Below are 26558 nucleotides of genomic sequence, written 5' to 3'. Positions count from 1 at the left end.
ATCAACACTGTCCTAACATTAAGTTGACTAAAACAAGGGATCCACATCAGGTGCTCAAAATTATACTCATTCTTTGAAAAACAAAGACTATGACTCCCTATCCCCCAGCCCATCCAGCCTTTATGTTTGTAAAATGAAAACTGTATAATAATTTTCTCTGTGTTCTTTTAGTGCATACTTGAGTCTACAGCTTATAAAATAGCATAAATTTCTAAAATTTGCAATACATCTTTTTAGCGGTTGACTAGTCAGTTATTAGCATAGGGAAGCCAAACAGCTAGAAATCACCTCACTGCATTGACATCAGTGCTTCATATTTCAATAACATTGAGCAGTAATAGTATTTTTTCTTCAAGAAAGCTACAAATCTGTATCAGCTATGGCATACTTTGCAAGTCATATATTTGCAATAGCAGAAAACAAGAAAATTTCACAAAACAAATTTCAAAAAGTTTAACTGATGAAAACTAGTACCCATAAGAAGAATATGTGACCCTAGTCAACCACTTATAAATCAGGGGCTGCCATATCTAAATATTAGCTACTGAATGCTTCTTAGCAATGTTAATTAGCAGAGAAAAACTTGAAAGTTGTTTAATTTTACAGGAATTTACCCAGTAAGTTTGTGAGGATGATAAAGTCTTTGGTATCATTGGAGATAGAGCATGAAAAGTCAAGGAACTTACCAAAACGCGATCTAATATAAGCTGAATGATGAGCTGTTCGGTCTCCTCTTTCTTTAGGTCCGAGCCTGGAAATTCACCAACCAATGTGAATGGTTATATTGCAGTCACACCATACAACTTTGTTAATATATAATAAGTAATAGGAGTATTTAGTTGCTAACTTGCTAGATATACATGATATTTAATAAAAGAACATTGTATAAAGTTAAGAAACAATGACAGAGAATAAAACAATCACGAATTTTGTGCAACAATAAGATGCATTTTAAACAAAACCATTCCATTAAAAATCTATAATCATATGCTCATGAAAAATATAACCTATGCACATTAAAACCATGTAGTTCGGAGGAAATTTCCAAAATGCTTCAATCTATTCAATAGCACCCATTGTTTTTGTAGTAGTACTTAAGTGTTTTATGCACTTTTTTGTAAGGGAGGGCAGTAATGTAACTTTATCATTCTTTTAAACAATAATATAAAACTAAATGGGTGAGTCGGCACTATTGACTCAATCCTATTTGGCTCAAGCTCTCCTCTTCTTTCCTCTTCCTCTCTTGTTCTTCTCTCAGTTTCTCTCTCTCCTCTGTTTTCCTCTTCTTTATTCAGTTTCACCACATAGTATCACTAATGGAAGTAAGGGTACAATGTGTGCAAAGGGAAGCAAACTGTATGGACAACTTTTTGGCTAAACAGGGAGTGGGATGAGAGCAAATATTTTGGGCATAGTTGTAAAATGTAATGTAATGGGGCGGGTAAGTGTTTAATGTTCTGTAAAGGGGAGGATTTTGTATCTCTCTTTGAGTGGATGTATACTTGTAATCATAATCAGGCTTTTTAATAAAATTTCAGTTATTGATCAAAAATAAAAAATAAATAAAAAAACAGATTCAGCTAACCTGATTCCTTATACTTGACTTTGACCTTGTCTACCAGTTGCAACATTGTCGCCCTCTGGTCTTTTTCTTGTATCTCCTGTAGTAGAGAAACAATAGCTTTTGCCTGACCTGTAAAGAATGATTTCAAATGTAACCCTTAACTACCAAGGAATGCACATAGGTCAATAAAAATTCAAACGAGAAATGCAAGAGTTTACTTCTAGGATATTATGTCAACCTAGTATGTTCCTATATACATACATACATACATATATATATATTAGACAAAGTAAGGAATAATTTCATTATGATGTATAAAGAGGAAGAACCCCTATACAGTGAGAAGCTGTACAAGTATGCACCATTCCCAAAACAGCAAATGTATAATGAATACAAAAAGTGATGCAGTATAAGAGTTTGAAGAATTTCCCAAGAAGTGATCTTAGCAAAGATGTTCCGGCAGACTTCATCTCACTGTGAGGATTTTCCATTAAAGACCCTGCTGTTTCTTCCCATCCAGATACACCAAAGAGTAGCAAGAGGGATGAGGCACCAAGAAATCACCAGCTTTGTAAGGCTTCAAAAACAGATTTTGAGAAGACTCAGAATAGATTCAGGACCAATAGACTATGGAAATAAACCTGTACCTAACTGCTATGACAGTTTGAGATTATCAGCTTCACTGGGTTATAATGGATTGGAAATTGAAGGTGACTCTGAGGCAATGATAAGGTGGACAAGAGGTGAGGGATAAGGTCCATGGTTGTACCTACACTAGAAGAGAAGTTAGAACTTTGGCCCTTGGGTAAACACCTCATTTAGCTGCTTTTAAGACCAGCCAAATCTTTAGCAGTTCCTTAGCCAGGGAAGTGTACCTACACTAGAAGTTAGAACTTTGGCTCTTGGGTAAACACCTCGTTTAGCTGCTGTTAAAGTGAGCCGAATAGGGGTAGTTTAGTCATCTTATGTGTGTTAAGTAGTTTGCTTATGTGGCTGTTTTATTAGAGTACTCTGCCCCACACTTAAGTATGGGCAATTTAGTCTTTGTAAAAGATTACTAGACTCTAATAAAGATTAAGGGGGTCGACTGGAGGTGCAACCATCAGTTTTCGACAGACCCTTATTTCCTTCTTCTTCTTCCTCTTCTTCTTCCTTCACTTCCTGGTTCGGGTTACTGTAGCAGCATTCGAAACATGGTATTAGAGCCATGTTCCTGACCTACTTCAGTTGGTAAAGCACCTCAGCAGTGTTCGTGGCTCTCCTTCCCTGCGTTTCTGTTCAGTCAATGGAGAAAACTAGTTCGCCCTAGGTCTGAAATCTCACAGCTTGTCTCTCTCTGCTGCGCATATTCTTCTTCACCAAGAAAAGTGACTTCAGCAGTGAATGGTTGATTGAGACCTTCAAAGGAAGGTCGGTTATCTCTTCTTCTTGTGTTGCTCGTATTTCTGGGTAGAAACCCTTCAAGAGGCTGTTAGTACTGATCAGAACCTAGAGAACTAGGTTCACTGTTGCCCTAGAGCGGGCTGTGTGTACAGTAGCCGAATGGTGTAGGGGCTGCTGTAAGTTGTTTAGTGGTGTTAGGGCTGCTGTAAGTGGCCGAGTGGTGTAAGGTGTAATGCTGTGACCTAGCCGAACTTTTGTGGCTGTGTTGTGCCCTCTTAAAAGTGTTAAACTAGTCTGAACTGGGTGTAACAGGTTTGACTATGTTGTGGTGGTTGTGGCACAATCCTTATTGAGTGGATTGTAAGAGGGCTTACATGTGATTACTGAAGTGTTAAATTGATTCTTATGTGGTTCGTGGTGTTGTGAAATCAGCAGTAGTGTGAGTAAGAACAAGGCGTGTTTATCTACTGTTGTGTTTAGGGGTTGCTATAAGTGCTGGAACATCAATTTCTGAATAACAGCGGTCGGCTTGTTGCTGAGAATTCAGGTTAGGGGCAACTGTGAAAGGTACCATGGCAGCAATAGGAGATGGGTGTAATGATCAGAAACCTAGTGTAGTGGTTTCCCCTGACTACCTAGGTGTACACATGACTTCAATTAAACTGAATGGGGAGAACTATGTTCCATGGGCTAAATCTGTGGAAGTTTTCCTCAAGGCAAAGAGGAAAGTGAAGCACATAAAAGATGAGAAACCATCCACTGACTCCCCAGGGTTTGATGATTGGGAACAAGAAGATGCTCAAATCATGACTTGGCTATGGAACAGTATGGAACCAAAAATTAGTGCCAACTTCATGTTTCTTGATACGGCTAAGGATATATGGGAACATGCTAAGAAGTTTGTAGAGAAGATGGGCCGAATGGCCCATAGGCTGTTACTGTATATTATCTTTATGTTCTTCTCTATAATGGGCCTTAGTCTGGGCCCATACTCTTCTATGTTCTTTTTTTATAATTCCTTGTCCAACTAAGGACCTCTCTTGTAATTACTAAAAGATTAACTTAATAAAAGAGTATTAGAGTGTTAGAGGGAGGTTAAGTTCGAACACCTCATCCTCTAACCCTTCTTGCCGCAGCTCTCTCTTCTTCTCTAATCTTCTCTAATCTTCTCTTGTTAGTTTTCTTTGTTTTCTAGCACAGTCCCTACTTCTAGGATTGTTTTTCAACTTGGTATCAGAGCAGGCCATTGCTTGGCGTGCCCCTCATGTGGTTCTAGTTCAGCCAATTACATGAGGAGGTTCTAGGGCTGAAAGTTTACAGTCATCCGCCTGGTTCTTGGAGGTCATTGGAGGGTGCCCAAGCTTCTATACACTTGGAGAAGGGTTCTGTGACCAGGAAGAATCAGAGAACAAGTTGTTTGGCCTGATTTGAAATCAGAGAAAAAGGTTTTCGAAGTTATCTTAGAGAACAAGTGTTCGGCCTGGTTTATAGTTCAAACTAGAGACTCTCTTACTGTAAGTCTTTTCTCAGTCCTTTGCTGGGTTATTTTTTGTTGTTTGGGAGGACTGTTAAAGCTTTTAAAGCCCTCCTCCATTCGGCCCACTGTTGCTGGACTGATTCCACTCAGAAATTTCTGAGTTGCTTTGGAGGTGCTATTCGACTGATTATTGGATTGGGAAGCTGCTGAGACTGATTTAAAACTAAGTGATACTAGTCTCATCTTCATTCCAGCCTCTTCTTGGACCTATACTGAACACTTTGAAGTGGTTTCTTCTAGTTAACAGTAGGCTGTTAAGTATTGCACACCAAGTGTTCAACAAAAGGTCTCTTAAGGACTGTGGCCTTTTTTTCTTTCTCTTGGGGACAACGGCTGTTGGAACCTGAAATACCTTGTGATTGGAGGTTTGCTGGGTGTCATTTGAAGGCTGAAACAGTAAAGAAAGAACTACCACCGAACTTTGCATGATGGATTTCTCAAACCTTGAAAACAAAAATGCTACTGAATATGGGCAGATTTTGGGAACCCCAACCGATTCTATGCTGGCTGTAACTACAGTCAAGCCTGATGGGACTAACTACTTGGCTTGGTCACAATCAGTGAAAATCCATATTTGTAGCAAAGGAAAATGGGGTTTTATTTCTGGGAGCAAGAAAGCTCCTCCAGAGGATGATCCATCTTATGAGAGATGGGTGCAAGAAAACTACACAGTGATTGGGTGGCTTGTGAACTCAATGTAGCCACAGATCAGCCAACATTATCTGTGGATGAACTCGGCTAAAGAAATTTGGGATAGTGTTGCAGAAACTTACTCTCAGAAGTTGAATGTTGCTAGAGCTTACAAACTGAGAAGCGATGTGAAGAATCTAAGACAGGGGGATAAGTCACTTGTAGCATACTTCTCAACCTTAAAATCTATATGGCAAGAGATTGATTTGGTAGAGGCTGTGACATGGGATACCCCTAAGGATGCTGAAACATACAAAAAATTGGTTGAACGGAATAAGGTCTTTGAGTTCTTGACAGGGCTGAATTCTGAATATGATATTACAAAGCAAAACATCTTGTCCAAGGAAGATGTTTCATTGTCACAAGCATATACTTTGGTCAGCAGTGAAGAAAGTAGAAGACAAGTGCAGGTTCAAGGAGTTGGTATCAATGATCATTTTGCAAATATGGGAATTAAACCCAAAGGGGTTACAGAATCTCACAGTGGCACAGGAAGGAAGAAGGTGGTGTGTGAATATTGTAAGAAGCCGAAACACACAAAGGACAAGTGCTGGAAATTGCATCCCAATCTAGTGCCTATCAGATTCCAGAAGAAGAATGATAGTAGAAAGACAGGAAGTGCACATGCAGCCACAAGCACAGATACAGAGGTTAAGTCTACCAGTGCATTGTTGGCAACCATGAAAGCTGAATATGAGAAGTTTGGAAAGATGATCAGTCAGCTTGAAGGTGTATCTTCATCACCCATCCCTTCTGGAAGTCCAGCCACCATTGCATTTGCTCACTCAGGTATAAGGGCTTCCGCTAACCATGCATCCACCTCAGGTAAACACAGAACTCCTTGGATCATAGACTCAGGTACTTCTGATCACATGACCAACATTTCCACTTTGTTTGTTTCATATGATTTACTTCCTGGCCGTGACAAAATCACCTTAGCTGATGGTTCTCTTGCCCCTATTTCCAGCAAGGGAACTGTCAAGGCTACAGACTCCTTACTCTTATCTTCCACTCTTCATGTGCCTAAATTAAATACCAACTTATTATCTGTAAGTAGCCTGACCAAGTCATTGGATTGTTGTGTAACCTTTTTCCCTTCTCACTGTGTGTTTCAGGACCTGAAGTCTCAGAATGTTGCTTTTGGTTCTACTTTTTCAGAGTCTGTTAGTCAAATTATGTTGAGTCATTGTCGATTGGGTCATTTACCTTTTTCTGCTTTAAGTCATTTGTTTCCAAAACTGTTTAAGGGAATCAGTGTGTCCAATCTCAATTGTGAGTCCTGTCAGTTGTCAAAGCATTGTAGAAAAAATTACCCTATAAGCAATAAAAGATCCTCTTTTCCTTTTCATATTATGCACTCTGATGTGTGGGGGCCATACCATTTATCCTCAATGGGGGGTTACATATATTTTATCTTGTTTATTGATGACTTATCTAGATTCACTTGGATATACTTAATGAAATCCCGGGATGAAGTCCCAAGACTTGTGAGGCAATTTCATGAGCTTATTCTAACTCAATTTGATACCAGAATTAAGGTTTCAGATCTGACAATGCAAAAGAGTATTTTGAGAAGAGTTTATCCTTGTATCTCTTTGACATGGGGGTTATTCATCAAAGCTCCTATGTTAGAACCCCTGAACAAAATGGAGTTGCTGAGAGAAAAAATAGACATATTGTTGAAGTTGCAAGGAGCCTTTTATTTGCCTCACATGTTCCCACAAGATTTTGGGGTGATGTTGTACTTACTGCTACCTATCTCATAAACTGTATGTCATCTAGGGTTTTAGGGTTTAAATCTCCCTCCAGTCTTCTTCATCCAGACAAAGATCTCTTCCCAATTCCTCTTCGTGTGTTTGGCTATACCTGCTATGTTCACATTCCAAGTGTGCAAAGACATAAGTTTGAACCGAAAGCCCACAAATGCATCTTCCTTGGTTACTCCCCCACACAAAAGGGTTATTGTTGTTTTGATCCAAAGACTGGCACCCGACATGTCTCTATGGATGTTACCTTTAATGAACTTTCTCCTTTTTATGGTTCCTCTTAGGATGACATTGTTCACAAGGGGAGAGTCTGTCACAAGTTTTTGCTCTTCCTCTTCCTGTCCCAGTTGGTGACAAACCTGTATCCTCACCAAATGAGTCAAAGGAGGATCAATCACTTCATATCTCTTGTCCTAGTGCCCCTATTTTTTTACCCCCTCGTCCTATCCATAATCCCAAAGTGTATCAAAGGCAGAGATCCAGGAATGAGCAAGTGGTTTCCTTTACAACAGATGAAGCTCATACATTCCCAATCACAGATGAGATAACAGGTACTACTTCAACTCCTTTGGAATCATCCTTCCCAGACCTTGATGTCCCCATTGCTGTTAGGAAAGGGAAGCGGAAATGTACTGCACACTGCATTTCCAAACACCTTTCTTATGACCTGCTTTCTCCTTCATACTTTGCCTATCTCTCTTCTGTTGCTTCTAACCCCATTCTTAGGTCTGTCTCAGAAGCTCTTGGGATTCCAGAATGGAGAGATGCCATGGAAACCGAAATGGATGCTCTACATGCAAATGGTACTTGGGAGGTGGTGGATTTGTCTGAAGGGAAGGATCCAGTTGGGTGCAAATGGGTTTTTACCATTAAATACAGGGCTGATGGAACTATTGAGAGGTACAAGGCCAGACTTGTTGCAAAAGGCTACACACAGACATATGGGATTGACTACCTGGAGACTTTTGCCCCTGTTGCCAAGATGACATCTGTGAGGGTTCTTTTATGTCTGGCAGTTCACTTTGATTGGCCTCTCTATCAGTTGGATGTAAAGAATGCATTTCTGAATGGTGACTTACATGAGGAAGTCTACATGTGTCTTCCCCCAGGGATGTATGGGAAAGATATGCAAGGAAAGGTATGTAAATTGAAGAAATCTCTTTATGGTCTTAAACAATCTCCTAGATCCTGGTTTGAGAGATTTAGAGCTGCACTTGTTAAATTCGGCTATGTTCAGACACAGTCAGATCATACTCTGTTTGTGAAGAAAAGTAGATTTCTAGCAGTGTATCTCATTGTGTATGTTGATGACATTATAGTGACTGGTGATGATGCCTCAGGCATTCTGGCTCTTAAGTCTTTTCTCCGTACAGAATTTGAGATTAAGGATCTGGGGGAGTTGAGATACTTCCTTGGCATAGAAGTTGCTAGATCCAAGGATGGAATTCTTATTTTCCAAAGGAAATATGTTCTTGATTTGTTGTCTGAAACTGGAAAACTGGGTGCAAGACCAGCTGCAACTCCCATTGATATGAGTCACAAACTTTCAGCTACAGATGGAACTCTATTGGAAGACAAAGGGGTTTTTCAGAGACTTCTTGGGAAGCTTCTGTACCTGTGCATGACTAGACCAGATATTGCGTATGCTGTCAGTTGCATTAGCCAGTTCATGCATGCTCCTAGAGATACTCATATGGCAGCAGCTGAACGGATTTTGTGCTATCTGAAAGGCTCTCCAGGGAAAGGAATCCTATTTACCAAGCATGACCACCTAAAACTTGAAGCCTATACTGATGCTAATTGGGCTGGAAATATGGATGACAGAAGATCTACTTCAGGATATTGCAATCTGGTGGCTGGTAATGTTGTCTTTTGGAGGAGTAAGAAACAATCTGTTGTGGCCAGATCCTCCGCAGAAGCAGAGTATAGAGCCATGGCACATGGGGTCTCAGAATTGTTGTGGCTAAGGTCCTTAATGGAAGAACTTGGGATTGATCATGACAAACCCATGATGTTGTACTGTGATAATCAGGCTGCCATCAACATTGCTCACAACCCGGTACAACATGATCGAACCAAACATATTGAAGTTGATAGACACTTTATTCGAGAAAGTCTCCTCTGGAGAAGTGTGCCTTCCATTCGTTACTTCTGAAGGACAATTGGCAGACTTTCTCACCAAGGGCATTTCCAAGGCAAGGCTTCATCATGACACTGGCAAGCTGGGCATGATTGACATCTATGCTCAGCTTGAGGGGGAGTGTAGAGAAGATGGGCCGAATGGCCCATAGGCTGTTACTGTATATTATCTTTATGTTCTTCTCTATAATGGGCCTTACTCTAGGCCCATACTCTTCTATGTTCCTTTTTCGTAATTCCTTGTCCAACTAAGGACCTCTCTTGTAATTACTAAAAGATTAACTTAATAAAAGAGTATTAGAGTGTTAGAGGGAGGTTAAGTTCGAACACCTCATCCTCTAACCCTTCTTGCCGTAGCTCTCTCTTCTTCTCTAATCTTCTCTAATCTTCTTTCGTTAGTTTTCTTTGTTTTCTAGCACAGTCCCTACTTCTAGGACTGTTTTTCAATTAAGTTGTATTCTGGACAAGATAAAAAACGAGAGTATATCAACTTTACTAGGAGTACTTTGATTTGCAACAGGGAAACAAAACACTAGAAGAGTACTATGCCAGCATGAAGAATATAAGGAATGAGCTCAATGTCTATCATCCCCTCACTCCAGATATTAAAGTTCCGCAACAGCAAAGGGAACAACTAGATGTTACAAGATTTTTGGTTGGGCTGAAACCGAAGTATGAACCAATTAGAGCCCAAATATTAGGGAGCTCCACCCTTCCTACACTTGAGGAAGTTTTCTCACGGCTTCGTAGAATCTCTTTGGGACAGACAAAGAATCCCACACTGTCTGATAGATCAACACTTATGACAGCTAGAGGAGGTGGACACAGTACAAGAGGGGGAGGACATGCCTCCCGGGGTGGCCGTGGCAGTTCCATGACTGGTCGGAGTGGTCATGACTCAGGGGGAGGCCATGGTAGAGGGAAGAATAACTCTGCAAGAAAGTGCACTCATTGTGGTAGGGAAGGACACACAGTGAATTTTTGTTATGACCTACATGGCCCTCCCTCCAAATGGGCTCATCATGCTGTAGCAGGTGAAGTTGACATCAGTGACAGTAAACAGGCAGACCGAACTCCTTCCACATCTACATCTACTTCTAGGAGGGAGATGGTGAGTGTACCGCGTGATGAGTATGAATGGTTCCTTCAAACTACTTCACAACATACCACTGCCACACTTGCCCACTCAGGTATTGTTTGCATGTCATCTAAAACCTCTCCCTGGATTATTGACACTGGAGCCTCAGATCATATGACCGGGTCTCCAGGTGTGTTCTCTTCTCTTTCTGAAACCTCCACATCACAAACTGTTACTCTTGCCAATGGGTCCTCATCTCCCATCTGTGGTGTTGGTAATGTTGACATGGCTTCTGTGCCCTTATCATCTGTTTTATATGTACCTAAGTTTCCATTCAATCTTATGTCTGTTAGTAAAATAACCAAAGCTCTTAACTATTCTGTTACCTTCTTTCCTTCCACTTGTGTTTTTCAGGATCTCAAGATGGGGAAGAAGATTGGTGGGGGGCATGAAGCTGGTGGATTGTATTATCTTGACGGTGGTGGATCTTCAATTGCTCTTTAGACTTCACTTACTCCTCTACAATGGCATTGCCGTCTGAGACATCCATCTCTCAAGGCTCTCAAGATATTGGTTCCGTCATTGAGTCATTTGTCAGTTTTGCAATGTGAGTCATGTCAGTTTGGGAAACATCGTCGTGTGTCCTTCAGTCCAAGAGTTGAGAGTCGTATGTTGAGTCCTTTTTCTTTGGTTCATTCAGATGTTTGGGGTCCAATCAAAATAGAGTCTTATAATGATGTTTGGGGTCCAATCAAAATAGAGTCTTATAATGGGTACAAGTATTTTGTCTCCTTTATTGATGATTGTTCAAGAATGACATAGATTTACTTAATGAAAGAAACAAGTGAATTATTTTCCATTTTTCAAAAATTCCATGCTGAAATACAAACACAATTTGGTGTTCCAATCAAAGTTCTTTGTTCAGATAATGGTCATAAATACTTTCTTACTTCATTTCAACAGTATTTAGAACAGCATGGCATTATTCATCAGACCTCATGTGCATTCACCCCTCAACAAATTGGGTAGCTGAACGGAAGAACCGTCAGCTCCTTGAAACTGCTCGGTCTATTCTTCATGGTCGGTCCCCTTTCTCTATCTTGTTTCCCACTTTATCTCCATTTCCATTAACTCCTCGTGTCTTTGGTTGTTTGTGCTTTGTCCACAATCTAAGTCCTGGAATAGACAAGCTAGATGCACGCTCAATTAAATGTGTCTTCCTTGGCTACTCTCGGACTCAAAAAGGGTACAAATGTTATAATCTCATTACCCGAAAATGCTATGTCTGTTACTTCCTATTCCTCTTCCTGTCAGTGATCCTGTTCCAGATGCTGTTGTTGGAGCCGACTCATCACCTCATCCAGTGTCGATCACCACTGGACGACCACCGATCCGACAAGTGTATACACATCGAACGACACCGGCCCCTCCTCCAGCTTCTACCTCATCTGTGGATCCTCTCATGGCTCCTATTGCTGAACCTTCAGACCTTGACCTACCCATTGCCTTACGGAAAGGTAAACGCAGTTCTACCCTCCATTCCATTAAAAGTTTTGTTTCTTTATCTCGTCTTTCTACCTCACATCGCCACTTTGTTTCACTTTTGTCCTCTATTTCCATACCTAACAATGTTGATGAAGATCTTAGTTCACCCGGGTGGTGGCGAGCAATGGAGGAGGAACTTTCTGCTCTTCAACATACTCAAACGTGGGAACTCACTACTCTCCACTTGGTAAGCATGTTGTGGGCTGTAAATGGGTGTATACTATGAAACACTTGCCATATGGTAGTGTAGAGCATCTGAAGGCCAAACTTGTTGCTAAAGGTTACTCACAGCTGTATAGAGTGGACTACATGGAGACATTCTCTCCGGTGAATAAGATTGGTTCTGTTCGTGTACTAATTTCCCTGGCAGTTATGTATGATTGGCCTCTGTTTCAGCTTGACATAAAAAATTCCTTCCTCTATGGTGATCTGATGAAGGAGGTATATATGGAGCAACCGCCTGGGTTTGTTGCTCAAGGGGAGGATGATAAGGTGTGCAGACTGAAGAAGGCAATTTATGGGTTGAAGCAATCACCACGTGCTTGGTTCGGAAAGTTCAGCGAAGTGGTGAAGAGTTTTGGAATGAAGCAATGCCAGGTTGATCACTCAGTGTTCAGCTATGACTCAGAAGCTGGGAAGATCTTATTGGTGGTCTATGTGGATGATATTGTCATCACTGGTAGTGATAAATTGGGGATTGACAAACTAAAGGTATTTCTGCAAAATCATTTTCAAACAAAAGACCTTTGAACATTAAAATATTTCTTGGGAATAGAAGTTGCCAGGTCAAAACAATGAGTAAATCTGTGCCAAAGGAAATATGTTCTTGATCTATTGGAAGAAACGGGACTGTTAGGTGCAAAACCGGCTAAGAACCCTATGGAACCAAATGTTAAGTTGAGCAGTGATACAGGAGAAGTATTTGAAGATCTTGGAAGATATAGACGACTAGTGGGAAAGCTGAACTATCTGACTATTACGAGACCCAACATCTCCTTTGCAGTCAGTGTGGTGAGCCAATTCATGCAGAACCCTCGTATACCTCACTGGGATGCAATTCTTAGAATTGTAAGGTATTTGAAAGGAGCTCCAGGTCGTGGGTTATTGTATAAACCAGGAGGAAAACTTGAAGTAGTCGGGTATACAGATGCAGACTGGGCAGGCTTAGTGAATGACAGAAGATCTACTACAGGCTATTGCACATTTCTTGGAGGAAATCTTGTGACATGGAAGAGTAAAAAGCAGACGGTTGTGGCCAGAAGCAGTGCTGAAGCCGAGTATAGGGCCATGGCTCACACTACCTGTGAATTAGTGTGGTTGAGGAATCTCCTAAAAGAAATTGGGTTTCACATGGATAAACCTATGAGATTGTACTGTGACAATCAAGCTGTAATCCATATCTCATCCAACCCTGTCTTTCATGAGAGAACAAAGCACATGGAAGTTGATTGCCACTTTGTGAGGGAGAAGGTTCTGGCTGGAGAGACAAGTACAGAACATGTGGGCTCGAATGATCAGTGGGCAGATTTGTTTACAAAAGCTCTAAGCTCAGGGAAAGTGAACTACCTATGTAACAAGCTGGGATTATATGACATATATTCTCCAGCTTGAGGGGGAGTGTTAAAGTGAGCCGAATAGGGGTAGTTTAGTCATCTTATGTGTGTTAAGTAGTTTGCTTATGTGGTTGTTTTATTAGAGTACTCTGCCCCACACTTAAGTATGGGCAATTTAGTCTTTGTAAAAGATTATTAGACTCTAATAAAGATTAAGGGGGTCGATTGGAGGTGCAACCATCAGTTTTTGACAGACCCTTATTTCCTTCTTCTTCTTCCTCTTCTTCTTCATTTCCTGGTTCGGGTTACTGTAGCAGCATTCGAAACAGCTGCTTTTAAAGATCAGCCAAATCTTTAGCAGTTCCTTAGCCAGGGAAGGAGTTGACAGGGAAGCTCTACTTTAGGGGCTGGCCAAAACGGGTAGGCAAATACGATAGTGTAAATTCTGGTATGTGTTGTATGCAGTGTTTTCAACCTACCGTTAACCCGGCTAGTCGAACTGTTCGAACCGTCACTCGGACAGGATTCCGGGTCCGATTCAATCAAGACCTGTTAGATGGTCAAAAACTATTCGACCCGGCCGGTTCAACCATTGATCCGTTCGACCCGGTGACCAGGCCGAGGGTTGCACACTAAATACATGCATACTTTTAGAGGTCATAATTTTGCACTCTGATGTCTGATTGGGGTGATTTTTCTTATTTTGGGTAACTTTTCAAGATCTATGCGCCCCAAGGAGCCGTAGGTGCCTTGCCCCGCTATTTCGTGAAAAAAAAACCTTTTTTGGCCTCAAATTGCAATTTTTAATATTTTTATAAATAAAAAATTAAAAAACATATATTAAATATACAATAATACATATAACATATCTAAAACATATTTATACATTACTAAAATATATACTTATACACATATATACACTGATGTGGCATAGTCTGAACCATTCAACACGGTCGGTACAGTGATTTAAAAGGCACGCCTCAGGCACACAAGCGAGGTGCGTTTTAGGGTAGGTGCCTCGCCCAGGGCCTAGGTGCAGCCCATTCAAAAGGTGCATGCCTGGTGCACCTGGCACCTTAGCCCAGGCGTGCGCCTTTTGAAAATTTGCCGCTTTTTCCATTTTGAGTTTGGCAGCTCCCGACCCCCCTGTGCCACACCCCTCGAGGCAAGCCCAAACAAGGCCATGTTAGGGTCTTAAATTCTTAGTTTTCACACAAAAAATAATAATTTTATATTTTTAATTGCTTTTAAGAAGATATTTTATTAGGATGAATGAATGGACAACATTACCAAATAGGGGATTCTTGAAGCTTCGGTGACATGGCCTTGTTTGGGCTTGCCTCGAGGGGCGTGGCACAAAGGCGGCTTGTAGAATTAGGAATGTAATATGTCACATTAGCTACTTGATGCAATTGGGAAAAAAAAAGAGAATGTGGGTTTTATATGCTTGAAAATGATTTATATGTTTTCACGAGCAGCATTGTTATGGACAGTAATGGGAAGAAAGGAATGCCTGAATCTACCAAGAAAACGGAAGAAGCAGTCAAACCTTAAAGGACTGCATTTGTCCAGGTCTTTACATTGGTTAAAGACTCTAGAATTATTTAACCATTTTACTTTTACTAATTGTTGGAAGAATTGGAAGTTGGTAGCAAGTTGTTCCTCCTACAAGGGAAGGGCAATAACTAGCTGGGTCCCCCCTCCTCTTGGTTCTTTGAAGCTGAATTTTGATGGGAGTAGCCTGGGTAACCCGGGTCCCTCTGGGATGGGAGGTGTACTAAGGATGAGGCTGGAGAGGTTGTCTTAATCTACTCTGGCCCTTTAGGAGTTGGGAACTCTATCCGGGCAGAACTGCTAGCTGCAATACAAGGAATACTTCTTGCAAAAGAAGTGGGCATGGAGCAGCTTCTGATTGAAGGAGACTCTAAGACAGTGTGGATTGGTTAAATAATTCGGAGGATGTCATTTGGGGCTACAAAAATGAGTTAAAGAAATTCAAATGGCTGAGAAGAAATATGTCTATAACAGTACAATGGGTTGGGAGATCAGCAAATGCTTTTGCTGATGTCTTGACAAAACAAGGGATAAATAGGAAAACATTGTTCTGGGCACAATTGTAACTATTGTTTTAATTTCAACATTCATGTTTTCTCTGTTGTAGTTTGTGTATTTTCTGTTTGGAGAGGCTGCTCCTTGCGCCTCTAAGGGGATCTTCCTGTGTCTATTCATTATTTTAACGAAATTGATGTTATTTATCAAAAAAAAAATGATTTATATGTTTGATTTCATTTTTAAATTCTCATTTGAATATGCTTTACATATTATATTAATGTATTTTAATTTTAGATAATAGGTTTTTTAAAACATTTATTTTAAAACTTAAGTTTATATTTTTATTAATATTATGTTTTATAATTTTTTTATTTTTTTTATTTTTTTTATTTTTTAGCTTTTTATTTTAATTTTGCACCTTGCCTCAAAAAGGCGTGCACCTTGCCTTGCACCTTGCGCCTCAGGCACAAAATGGCCCTTGCACCTTTTTTGCGCCTTGCGCTTTTAATGCACTGGGCCGGTCAAAATGGTGACCCGTGACCCGGAGGCAAAAACGGTTCGGCCTTTGGGTCAGTTTTTACAACATTGGTTGTATGCTGGGTTTCTACTAGCTGCTTCAGTCCATCTAGATTTCTTATACCATTTTTTATCAGTAGCTGAAAACTTTATTGATTGAAATAAAGAATGATAACATTGCATTATAATGCCTAAGCACCTCTATATTTGACCTTAGACCCTGCTAGCCACACCTCTGTTTCTACAAATTCCCATTTTAAGTCATCTGCCAAGTTGTTGACAGATCTAGGAATCCAATGGAAGCTTGCATTCGGTTCAGCTAACAGATATTTAATTTCTCTTATAACATGTCTAAATGTCCAAGAACCCATATATATAAATTTCAGCCATTTCACCACCATATAAAAGTCCCCTTCCACCATCAAGCAATTGGGACTCAATCTTAAGCCAGCCTTAAACCTTGCAGAACTGCCAATAATTCTGCCCTTGTTGAGTCCTCTATACAGATAGGTTCAGAATACAAAGCAATTATCTCTCTGCTGTTTCTAAAAACACCCTCAAGCCTAGAATACAAAACAATTATATGTTTCTTTTTTCAGCAATGAAAACCCTTTGATCAGTTATCTATCCAAAAAAAAGTACATAAAAAATCTTCAAAAAAGCAAAGAGTACTTGTAACCAGAAACTCAAAAGGGTTTCACCATACGAGTCACATCCACTTCATTGAGCTCAGTTCCATATGCACAGCTGTCACACATCCCTGAGAAAAAGAAAGAGGCATACACTTGAGAGACTGGTAATATTGAAGGGCTTCAACAACGTGTAGGTGTACAATGGGGATTAAATTTGATAGTGACAAGAAATATCAAAATACCATTGCAGTCCTGTAATGGCTCAGCAAAATGATTGAAAAAAGCACTTCGACGGCACCCTCTCTTAGACTATAATAAAGAAAAGGCTGAATTAGAATTTTATACAAAAGTATTCTACAGATGAACATGCTAGTCTGTATACGGAAGCTTTGTCTTCATTGCTAGTTCCCACCACAAGTTACACCATGTTGGCAGCTAGTGCAAAACAAATTTCAAACTTATCACATAAATCCTAAAATGAAGCTTCAAAGACAAGGAGGGATAACATCATCTTAATTTCTGTAGAGTTGTAGGGCAATAATGTCTTTATTTATGTTGCTGTTAGCATACTATTTGTTAGCTGTTAGCATGTTAGTAGTGTCAGCAAGTTAGTTATTTCAGTTTTTTTCTTTAGTTGCTGATAAGTTATGTTAGTAAGGGCAATATTGTAAGTTAGCTCTTTTTTAAATCTTTAATATAAATAGCTGAGTGGGGCGGAAATGTGTAAGTTAACCCACACTCTTTTCTGAATTCTTTTCTCTTCAACTTCTTTCTTCTTTCTTCTTCCTCTCTCTCTCTCTCTCTCTCTCTCTCTCTCTCTCTCTCTCTCTCTCTCTCTTCTTCTTCCTCTTATATTCTCTGTTTTCCTTGTTGAATTCTCATCTAGAGTAGGACTGATCACAGTTTCTACTAGACAAGTTGGTATCAGAGCCAACCTAGGGTATCTCATTTAACTCTAATCAGGCCAATTGCATGAGAACTTCCCAGGGTTGGAAGTTTTAGCAAGATTTGTCAATCGGCTGGTTCTTGGAGATCATTGGTAGAGTGCAGCAGCTTTTCAAGAGATCATAGAGCCTTGAAAAGAGTCTGGTGATCAGGAAGAATCAGAGGGAAGGAAAGGAATTCAAGATTAGGGTTCAGACTGAGGATTGGAAGTGGCGGCCAGTCTTTTCTGGTTAAGTTTCAGTCCTTTTTCGAGATCGACACCAATCAAAGACTGATCAAAGTGATCTGGAAGGAGCGGGTGTGTTTTTCTTTTCTGATTTCTCCTGACCTTTTTTAGGGTTTTCCCAAACCCACGATCAGTCCTCTGTTTTTTAAACCCTATTAATCTAACTGTTATCAGTTTCTGGGTAACAGTTGATCAGATTTTAGCATTCCAGATTGGTTGATAATGATTTTTTTAGGATTATTAGGCCTGTTTCAGAATTTCTGGGTGTTTACTAGACCTGTTTTCAGCATTCCAAGTTGGCTGTTAGCAGTTTCACGGTGTTAATTACCTTTGTTTCAGCATAAAAAACAGTTCTTTTTGATAAATTCTTGGTAGAGATGGCAGGAACTGAGTTAAAAGCTCAAGGGGAAGGTGCTTTGGGAGCTGGAAACATAACTGAAAATACCTTTCAGATTACCACAGTGAAATTTGATGGATCAAATTACTTGGAGTGGGCCCAATCAGCTATGATGGTTATAGGAGGTAGAGGGAAATTGGGCTATGTGATGGGGGATGTAAAGAAACCAGCCAAGGAAGACCCATTATATGCCAAATGGGTTCAAGAGAAATATCTGGTCATGACTTGGCTGTGCAATTCCATGTAGTCTCATATTAGCCGAAATTACTTGTGGGCCAAAACTGCCAAGGAAATTTGGGACATCATGAGAGAAATCTATTCTCAGCCACTTAATGTTGCTAGGGCCCATGAACTGAAATGTGAAGTCAACAATCTTAAGCAGGGAGAGAAACCAGTCTCAGTTTACTTCTTTACTTTTAAGTCTTTGTGGCATGAAATTGATCACCTAGAGACAATTGAGTGGGAAAGTCAAAAGGATGCACAACATACAGAAAACATGTTGAAACCAATAGAGTTTTTGAATTCCTAGCTGGTCTGAATCCAGAATATGACATTGTGAGACAGCAACTTCTCACCAGAGAGAGTGTGACCCCGTCTCAGGCCTATTCCTTAGTGCACAGTGAAGAAAGTAGGACAAAGGTTGGAATCAGCCCTAGCAGCAGTGAAACCGAAGTTTGGGGGTGACAAAGGGATATGAAGAAAGAGGACAAGAGGGAGTTAGTTTGTAATCATTGCAAGAAACCGAAGCATACCGAGAACACATGTTGGAAGTTGTATCCTCATCTAATTCCAGCAAAGCTCAGAAACAAAAAGGGGAATGCCAATGTGAAAATTACTAGTGATGGTGTTTCATCCTCTAGCACAAGAACCACATCCTTGGACACCTTAGCTGCTGTCCGAGCTGCCCTGACTCAGTTCGGAAGTGAATTTGGCACTTCAAGTGCATCTAACCATATGATTGGCTTATCCTCATTGTTTAATACTTATTGCTTATCCTCTGGCAAAGACAAAGTGTCCATTGCTAATGGCTCCCCTGTTCTCATTTCTGGCAAGGGAGATATTAGATTGTCTGATGCCATCTCCTTGTCTTCAATTTTGCATGTTCCTAAACTTAGTACTGACCTACTTTCAGTTAGTAGTATCACTAAAAATCAAAACATTTTTTTTTTTTATGAATAAGGATAGTTTTATTACTTCAAAAGAAAAAGATCTCATACAACAGCCTGTGGAGAGGCATGAGCGGTAGCCTTTCTCAACTAATTACAAAGACAATTGAAAAGAAAAGGAAAAGATGAACATTACAGCTGAGTCCAAAACAAAACTTTCCTATTTGTCCCTTTCTTAGCTAAGCCATCAGCCAAAGCATTTGCTGATCTCCCTGCCAATGTGTACTAACAGATATATTCCTTATCAGCCACTTAAATTTTTTGACTTCATTTCTGTAGCACCATATAGTTTTCTCAGGATTCTGCAACCACCTCACCACCACCTTGGAGTCCCCTTCTAGAACAAGCTGTCCTACTCCTAACTGATTTGCGAGTTGCACTCCTTGTATGGCTGCTAATAGTTCTGCTTTGACTGAATCCCCAAATCCCAAAGGACCTGAATAAAGCAATATAATATCTCTAGCCTCATTTCTCAAGACCCCTCCCATTCCAAAGCGCCCTATATTGCCCTGACTACTACCATCAAAATTCAGTTTCATTGAACCTTCAGGCGGTGGAGTCCACCGTGTAGATGCCTTAGTCTTCCCTGAAGAGCACCTTGCCACTGCTAGCCAATTTCTCCACAAGTCTGAAAAGGAAAAGTGATGGAAAAGTTCCGTAGTCTTCAGCCAGTGGATTGCCCTATTCATTACACACTCCTTCAAATCTTGACTGCTCCTCTCCTTGTCTTGAAAGATTCTAGCATTCCTTTTTTCCCAAATTGTCCATAGCAAGGCTGCTCTAGCACATCTCCACATAATTCTCCCTCTTTTTTTGGGCCAACTGAAGGTAGAAGGGTTAAAGATCATGCACACTTCTGCTGGCATGTTCCCCCCACACCCAAACAATGAAAAAAGCCAATCCCACAATTCTACAGAGAAAGGATAGGACATTAGTAGGTGATAACAATCCTCCTCGTGAGCTCTACAAAGAGTATACCAATTGGGTGAAATACAAAGGAAATGTCTTCTCTTTTGTAGATTATCTAAAGTGTTCACTTTCCCATTGTACACTTCCTAGAAAAAAAAACCATTATCTTTGGGGGAGCCGGCCTAAGCCAAATTTTCTTTGAAGGGTGTTAGCGTAGGGGTATTTCTGTCTTTATACTTAGATTAAGGTTGTTGATCTGTAATGTTGTGTTAGAACCAGTGCTCCTTACTTAAATAAGGGCACATATGTCTTTTCCATTAATTTCAATAATAAAAGCTCATGTCTGGCTGAATGGGGGTTATGTTCTTTGACTTCCAGTTTGAACCAGATTTTCTTCTTTTCTCTCTCTCTTTCTTCCACCTTTCTACCTCTCTCTACGTGGCTGATCTCAGACAAACAGAACTCCAAGGCAGGCCGAACCATAACATGGTATCAGAGCTACTCGAATCTGCCTAGATTTCTATTCTTTGCGCACGCTATCTAGGGTTTCTCTTGATTTTCCTGCATTCAACTGGAGATAAGGGAAAGGACAGGGGGTGATACCCGTGAGATTGACTCTCTTAAGCAATTGCTTCACCAAGAGTTTGAGGTCAAAGATTTGGGAGAATTACGGTATTTCTTGAGAATTGAGGTAGCACGGTACAAAAATAGGATTTTTGTCTCCAAAAGGAAGTATGTTCTCGATCTTTTGAAAGAAACTAGAAAGCTAGGTCTTAAACCTGCTAACACACCTATTGAACAAAATCATTGGATAAATGCAAAAGGTGGAGAGCCCCTTGAAGATAAAGTTATGTTTCAATGATTGGTTGGGAAACTCCTTTATCTTTGCCTCACACAACCGGACATTTCTTATGCGGTCAGTGTTGTTAGCCAGTACATGCATTTCCCTAGAACCACTCACCTTCTTGCAGTTAAAAGGATTCTAGCATATCTAAAGAGATGTCCAAGCAGAGGCATACTCTTCAAAGATAATGGTTACATGAAAATATAAATCTACACAGATGCTGATTGGGCTAACTGTTGATGACAGGAGATCCACCCTTGGGTATTGTGCCTTTATAGGAGGAAATCTTGTCTCTTTGAGAAGTAAAAAAATAGAATGTTGTTGCTCGTTCCAGTGCTGAAGCTGAACACAGATCTATGGCTAATGGTATGGCTGAAGTCTTATGGTTGAGATCTCTATTTGAAAAATTGGACATTGCTTATGAGAATCCCCTGATGTTGTATTGTGATAATCAGGCGACTATTAATATTGCCCATAACCCGGTTCAATATGATAGAACTAAGCATATCGAAGTAGATCGACACTTTATCAGAGAGAGAGAGAATTGCTTCTCAAGAAGTGTCTTTCATATATTGCCTCTGACATGCAACTTGCTGATCTCTTCACTAAGGCAGTTCCAAAGACCAAGCTGGAGACAAACTTGCGCAAGTTGGGAATGACTGATATCTACTCCCAACTTGAGGGGGAGTGTAGAGTTGTAGGGCAATAATGTCTTTATTTATGTTGCTGTTAGCATGTTAGTAGTGTCAGCAAGTTAGTTATTTCAGTTTTTTTTCTTTGGTTGCTGATAAGTTATGTTAGTAAGGGAAATATTGTAAGTTGGCTATTTTCAAATATTTAATATAAATAGTTGAGTGGGGCGGCAATGTGTAAGTTAACCCACACTCGTTTCTGAATTCTTTTCTCTTCGACTTCTTTCTTCTTTCTTCCTCTCTTTCTCTCTCTCTTCTTCCTCTTCTAGTCTCTGTTTTCCTTGTTGAATTCTCATCTAGAGTAGGACTGATCACAGTCTCTACTAGACAAGTATTTCATTCCCAATTTCAATCAATTGGTTAAAATTTTTAACCTAAAATATCTTTATAGTGCAACTGTTAGTGCATTAAGAAACCCAGCCTGCTAAATGCATGCTACAAGTATGAATAATACAAGATTAGTTTCTATGACTCTTTTGTATATGTTAAAATCCTCTTTAACAAAAAGCATAAAAGCAAGCAGACTCGTGTTGAAATTTATAGGTTGACCACAAGAAATCATGCAACAAGTTTTACTTGATTTGTAATATAGATTCTGCCATACAAAATCCATTGTTACTTGTTAGAAATAATACCTGACAATATCGCACCATGTCATAGAGATTCTGCAACCCAGCATTTTCATAGAAGACCATAGAACTCTGGAAACATTAATAGCACATCCAAAAGCTATCAGAGTAAATGACAAAAAGGAAACAAAAGAAAATTTCAGAATTTTGCTGAGATGAAGTCCACCTGACGAGGAACATCACCAGGCCTATAGTACAGTACACATTCCGAAGGAAGCCCATCTCGTCCTGCCCTACCACTTTCCTGCAGTGGAGAATTTTTCTATTGGGAAAAAAACATATTATTAAAAAAAGAAAAAAAAAAAAAGCAAATTAGTGACAACCACCTGGTAGTACATCTCCATTGATTTGCTTAGGTTATGATGGATGACAAACCTGACTATAAGCAATTATCATTTATTAAAAAGTGGTAAAGAATAAAAAGTTGCAAAATCCACAAAGAAACAAGTATTAGAATCATTAGAGCACATAAGTAAACAGGAGAAGCCCAGAAATCATAAAAACATAAATTCAGGAAACTATAAAAGTAGCCACTTGCTGTATAAGAGGTATAGGTAAATGATAACAGACAACAAAATAAACACAAATTGTAGCCTTAACATTCAATATCTAGGTCAACGATATTGATGCAATCAATAAGGCAAACATAGTTATTCAATAACATCAATTAATGTAGTAATTTAAAGTAGTTTTCATGTAAATAGATCTGTGTAACATCTATTGCCCTGTCATTAGAAAACTACAAGTTAACTTACAGATCAACATATTCCTGTGGGATTGACCTAATTCCTTGATGGATTTCCCCCTGGAATGCCCTACATTTGCCCAATTGACCATTCCAAGATAGGCAGCATAACATTACCTTATAAGTTGAATCTAAGAATTTCCTGTTTTTTCTGATTTTTTCTAAATTTTGAGCCATAAGAAGTTTTGATCATTTTAAATTCTTCGTGGGTCTAGCCATTTTTAGTCACTAGTTAGGTCTTTTTTTTATCAGCAGAAGAAATTATTTTATTAGATTTAAAGAAAGCTGTGGCAACCACTAGTTAGGTCATTGTTAGGGTTTATTTGTAGCTTCTTAGCCATTGGATCGGTTAGAAGTTATAATTTTTTACTTACTTTGTTTTGTTGTGTCAATTTCCTAATGGTGAATGCTCAAAGCACTATCCTTTGAAGTACTTAGGACTTCCTTCGGGAGGGAACCCTAGAGTCAATCATTTTTGGTCTCCAATGAGCAGTGATTGATAGAGTCAATGTGTTTTAAAAGCACAAGGAGCTTTTTGCGCTTGAAGCACAATGCACAAGGCAAGGCACGTGCCTTTTTGGAGCGAAACACAAAATTTTTAAATTTTTAAAAAATGCAAAAAAATCAAAAGAAAATATTAAAAATAGTAAGTTTAAAGATACAAACTTATATTTTAAACAAAATGTTTTAAAAAGCCTATTATCTCAAATTTAAATATATAAAAATAACATATAAAGCATATTCAAAGTGAAAATGTAAAAATAAAATTAAATATAACATTGGCTGAAGCGAGAGACATCCTTTCCTCCTTGAATGCACACTTGGGCTGGGTTCTGAGGGAGCTAAACTCTGAAGCCGACAGTCTAGCTAAATCCGGTGCTCACAGGGATTACTTATTCAGTCATAGTTTTCTGCCTGTATAACTCTTTGAGTGTTTGATCTCTGTGTACATCTCCTCATGTACCTTCCTTTTTATGAATAAAGTTAACTTATTTTCAAAAAAAAAAAATTAAATATAACATATAAAACATATTCATGCACTCAACAATTCAAGCACATGAAAATTTCATTCTCTTTATTTCTTTTCCAATTGCATTACCCCGATTCTATGAGCTGCTTTGTACTGAGCCCCTTGAGGCAAGGCCAAACGAAGGAGCCAAGGCACATGCTCAAGCACAGACTTTTTAAAGGGGCTGTTTCTAGGCCTAGGCAAGGCTCAATTTCTATGGACAAAGAGGGAAGCAAACTGCTTGGTTAGTACCAATCAAAAAAATAGAGGTAGTATCCCAGAAAATTGGCATGGGAAAAGTATAATTGTTACTCATTCCAGCTCCAGTTCAGGGGAAAAATCTGATTAAGAAAATATTTAATACTCACCATCTGGCTTATTGATTCCCATACCAAATGCCACCTGCAATGCAATCAAAGATGTTGGAAATTGTGTGATATATATATATATATATATATAGAGAGAGAGAGAGAGAGATAGATAGATAGATAGATAGAGAGAGAGAGAGAGAGAGAAAGAGAGAGAGAGGGAGAGAGAAAGAGTTGAGTGCAATCAAACATACCGTACCAACAATGACTTGCAACTTGTTACTGCTCCACCTGTTCAATTAAAGAATTAGTTGGGTTAGACATCAATAAATCATGTCCAATGCTCAAAAGAAGTCTATAAAGGGAATGTTTGCAAATTGAAATGAAAGCACTTAACTATTTTTGTATGGTCTTAAAAAGTTTAGGTGCTTTCAACATAATGGAATTGCACATTTTGTCATCATATTGTCAATTCAAGCAATCTATCATAAATGTTGTCAGTGTTTTATAGATAAAAAAAGAATATAGTTTTGATTTCCATTGTTCATTATTTTCATAATTGCACATTTCAACTCTTTCTTTCTACAAGCTTTTTGTTGTTCCTTTGTTCTTTTTGATCCACAACAAATAATTTATGAGAGCAAAATTGCACCTAGCAATGATTGTTGTTCTTTTTGATCCACAACAAATAATTTATGAGAGCAAAATTGCACCTAGCAATGATTGTTGTTCTTTTTGATCCACAACAAATAATTTATGAGAGCAAAATTGCACCTAGCAATGATTGTGTAGCCAAAGTAGAGTACAAAAGGTGAAGCTTCCATCAGAGCATGTCCATACTGTTTCTTCATCTCAATGGAACCTGTTGACAAGAGACAAATACCTGGATTTTTTGAAAGCCTTCCTACTAGGGTCTGTCGATAACAAAGGATTGTCAGTAGAGGGAATGCAAAGCTGGGCAGCAGAAAAATGGGAGGCCCCTTATGGGGTAAGGGTAAGGTAAGTAGAGTGGAGCAAATACCTCTTTATCTTCCCCTCTGAGGCTGAAGCCCTTAGGATCTGGGAGAAAGGTGCATGGAACTTGGCAGGAGAGCTCCTCCACCTGTAACCATGGCAGCCAATCATGGGTACTTGGTAGAAGGGGAGGTGAGGTGTCAAGGGTAGAACCAAAAGATTACTGGTTTTAAGATAATTAGTTGCAATTCTATTATTAGTATTGCAAGGGCATTTAAGACATTTTACTTTTAAGCTCCATGCAGACATTGTTACTCTAGTATAAATAGTAATAACCTAGGTGCTGCCAGCCTAGGTTTTTGAGCCTCAAAATACTTTTCTCTTTTTTTTTATCAATAACCAGAATTTCATTAATTAAGATACTTTTCTCTTCTTCTCTCTCCCTCTCTCCCTCTCCTCTTCTTGATTTCCTCTTGCTTTTACTTGTTTAATAAGATATCAAAACACATTTCTGGGTGCTAGAAGCAGATCCATTCAATTTCTCCATCAAAAACTTATCCTTTTTCTGATTGAAGACTGAAGAACTTGTTCAATCTGATCTGAGAAGCAAGTTTCTGCTTCCTCCTTTCTCCCTGATCGTAGAACCAAGCAAAACCTATTCTTTGATGACTGGGTGCTGTGATGAAACTTTAAAGCTATGTTTGGTTTGAAGGAAAAGGTAGGGAAAGGAAAGGAAACATAGGGAATCCTATACAAGGTTTGTAAAGGTTTCCCAACATTTCCCTTCCTTTCCCTACATTTTCCTTCAAACCAAACACGGCCTAAAGGTTTGTAAACCTGGTTTTTAGGTGTTTGTGGATCAAGGGATCCATTCCGGCACAGGTGTGAGCCTTGCTGATCAGGTTTTCCTGCTCTCGGATGAGTTGTCTGTTGAACAAGAGTATGGTTTGTCATTCTTTGAAGGCTGTGTAGCCAGTATTAGGTTTTCTCTTCAAGTCGGGAAGGGTTTATAAATCTATTTAGGCAGTTTTTCTTCTTGGCTATGAAGAATTAGTGGCCTAAAGTGCTTCCCTACTGTTGGCTGAAAGTTACATATTTCTTGGGTTGTCTTTTTGGGTTTAGTGTTGGATGGACCGAGATATTAATTAAACATGGCCAAACCTGTCACAGTTGCTGGCCAAATTTATAATAATAAAAAAAAATCATTCCAATCCAAGAACCAATCTCTTGGTATTTTGAAATCTGAATTTCTGGATTGAACTTGCACCAAACTTGGAAC

At 39.4% G+C, this 26558-nt stretch overlaps 1 protein-coding gene across 2 annotated transcripts in view; it reads right to left on the bottom strand.

The window, feature by feature from the left end:
* RECQL2 (RECQ helicase L2) overlaps positions 1-26558 on the bottom strand; it is a 104775-nt gene that overhangs the window by 31420 nt on the left and 46797 nt on the right. For both annotated transcript variants that reach the window (XM_088966203.1, XM_088966204.1), the window contains exons 9-17: positions 24580-24616; positions 24386-24419; positions 22590-22642; positions 22430-22507; positions 22270-22335; positions 16698-16764; positions 16530-16583; positions 1586-1693; positions 687-751 (exon numbers count right to left, since the gene is read on the bottom strand). In XM_088966203.1, coding sequence (XP_088822329.1) covers positions 687-751; positions 1586-1693; positions 16530-16583; positions 16698-16764; positions 22270-22335; positions 22430-22507; positions 22590-22642; positions 24386-24419; positions 24580-24616 — 562 coding nt within the window. The remainder of the gene's footprint in view (positions 1-686; positions 752-1585; positions 1694-16529; positions 16584-16697; positions 16765-22269; positions 22336-22429; positions 22508-22589; positions 22643-24385; positions 24420-24579; positions 24617-26558) is intronic.

The sequence above is a fragment of the Nelumbo lutea genome, chromosome 1 (genome assembly GCF_056320005.1).
Source record: "Nelumbo lutea isolate HS-2025 chromosome 1, American lotus-T2T, whole genome shotgun sequence".
In the NCBI taxonomy this organism is placed as follows: Eukaryota; Viridiplantae; Streptophyta; class Magnoliopsida; order Proteales; family Nelumbonaceae; genus Nelumbo; species Nelumbo lutea.
The sequence above is the reverse complement of the archived record's forward strand: the minus strand, read 5'-3'. Positions and strand labels throughout refer to the sequence as shown.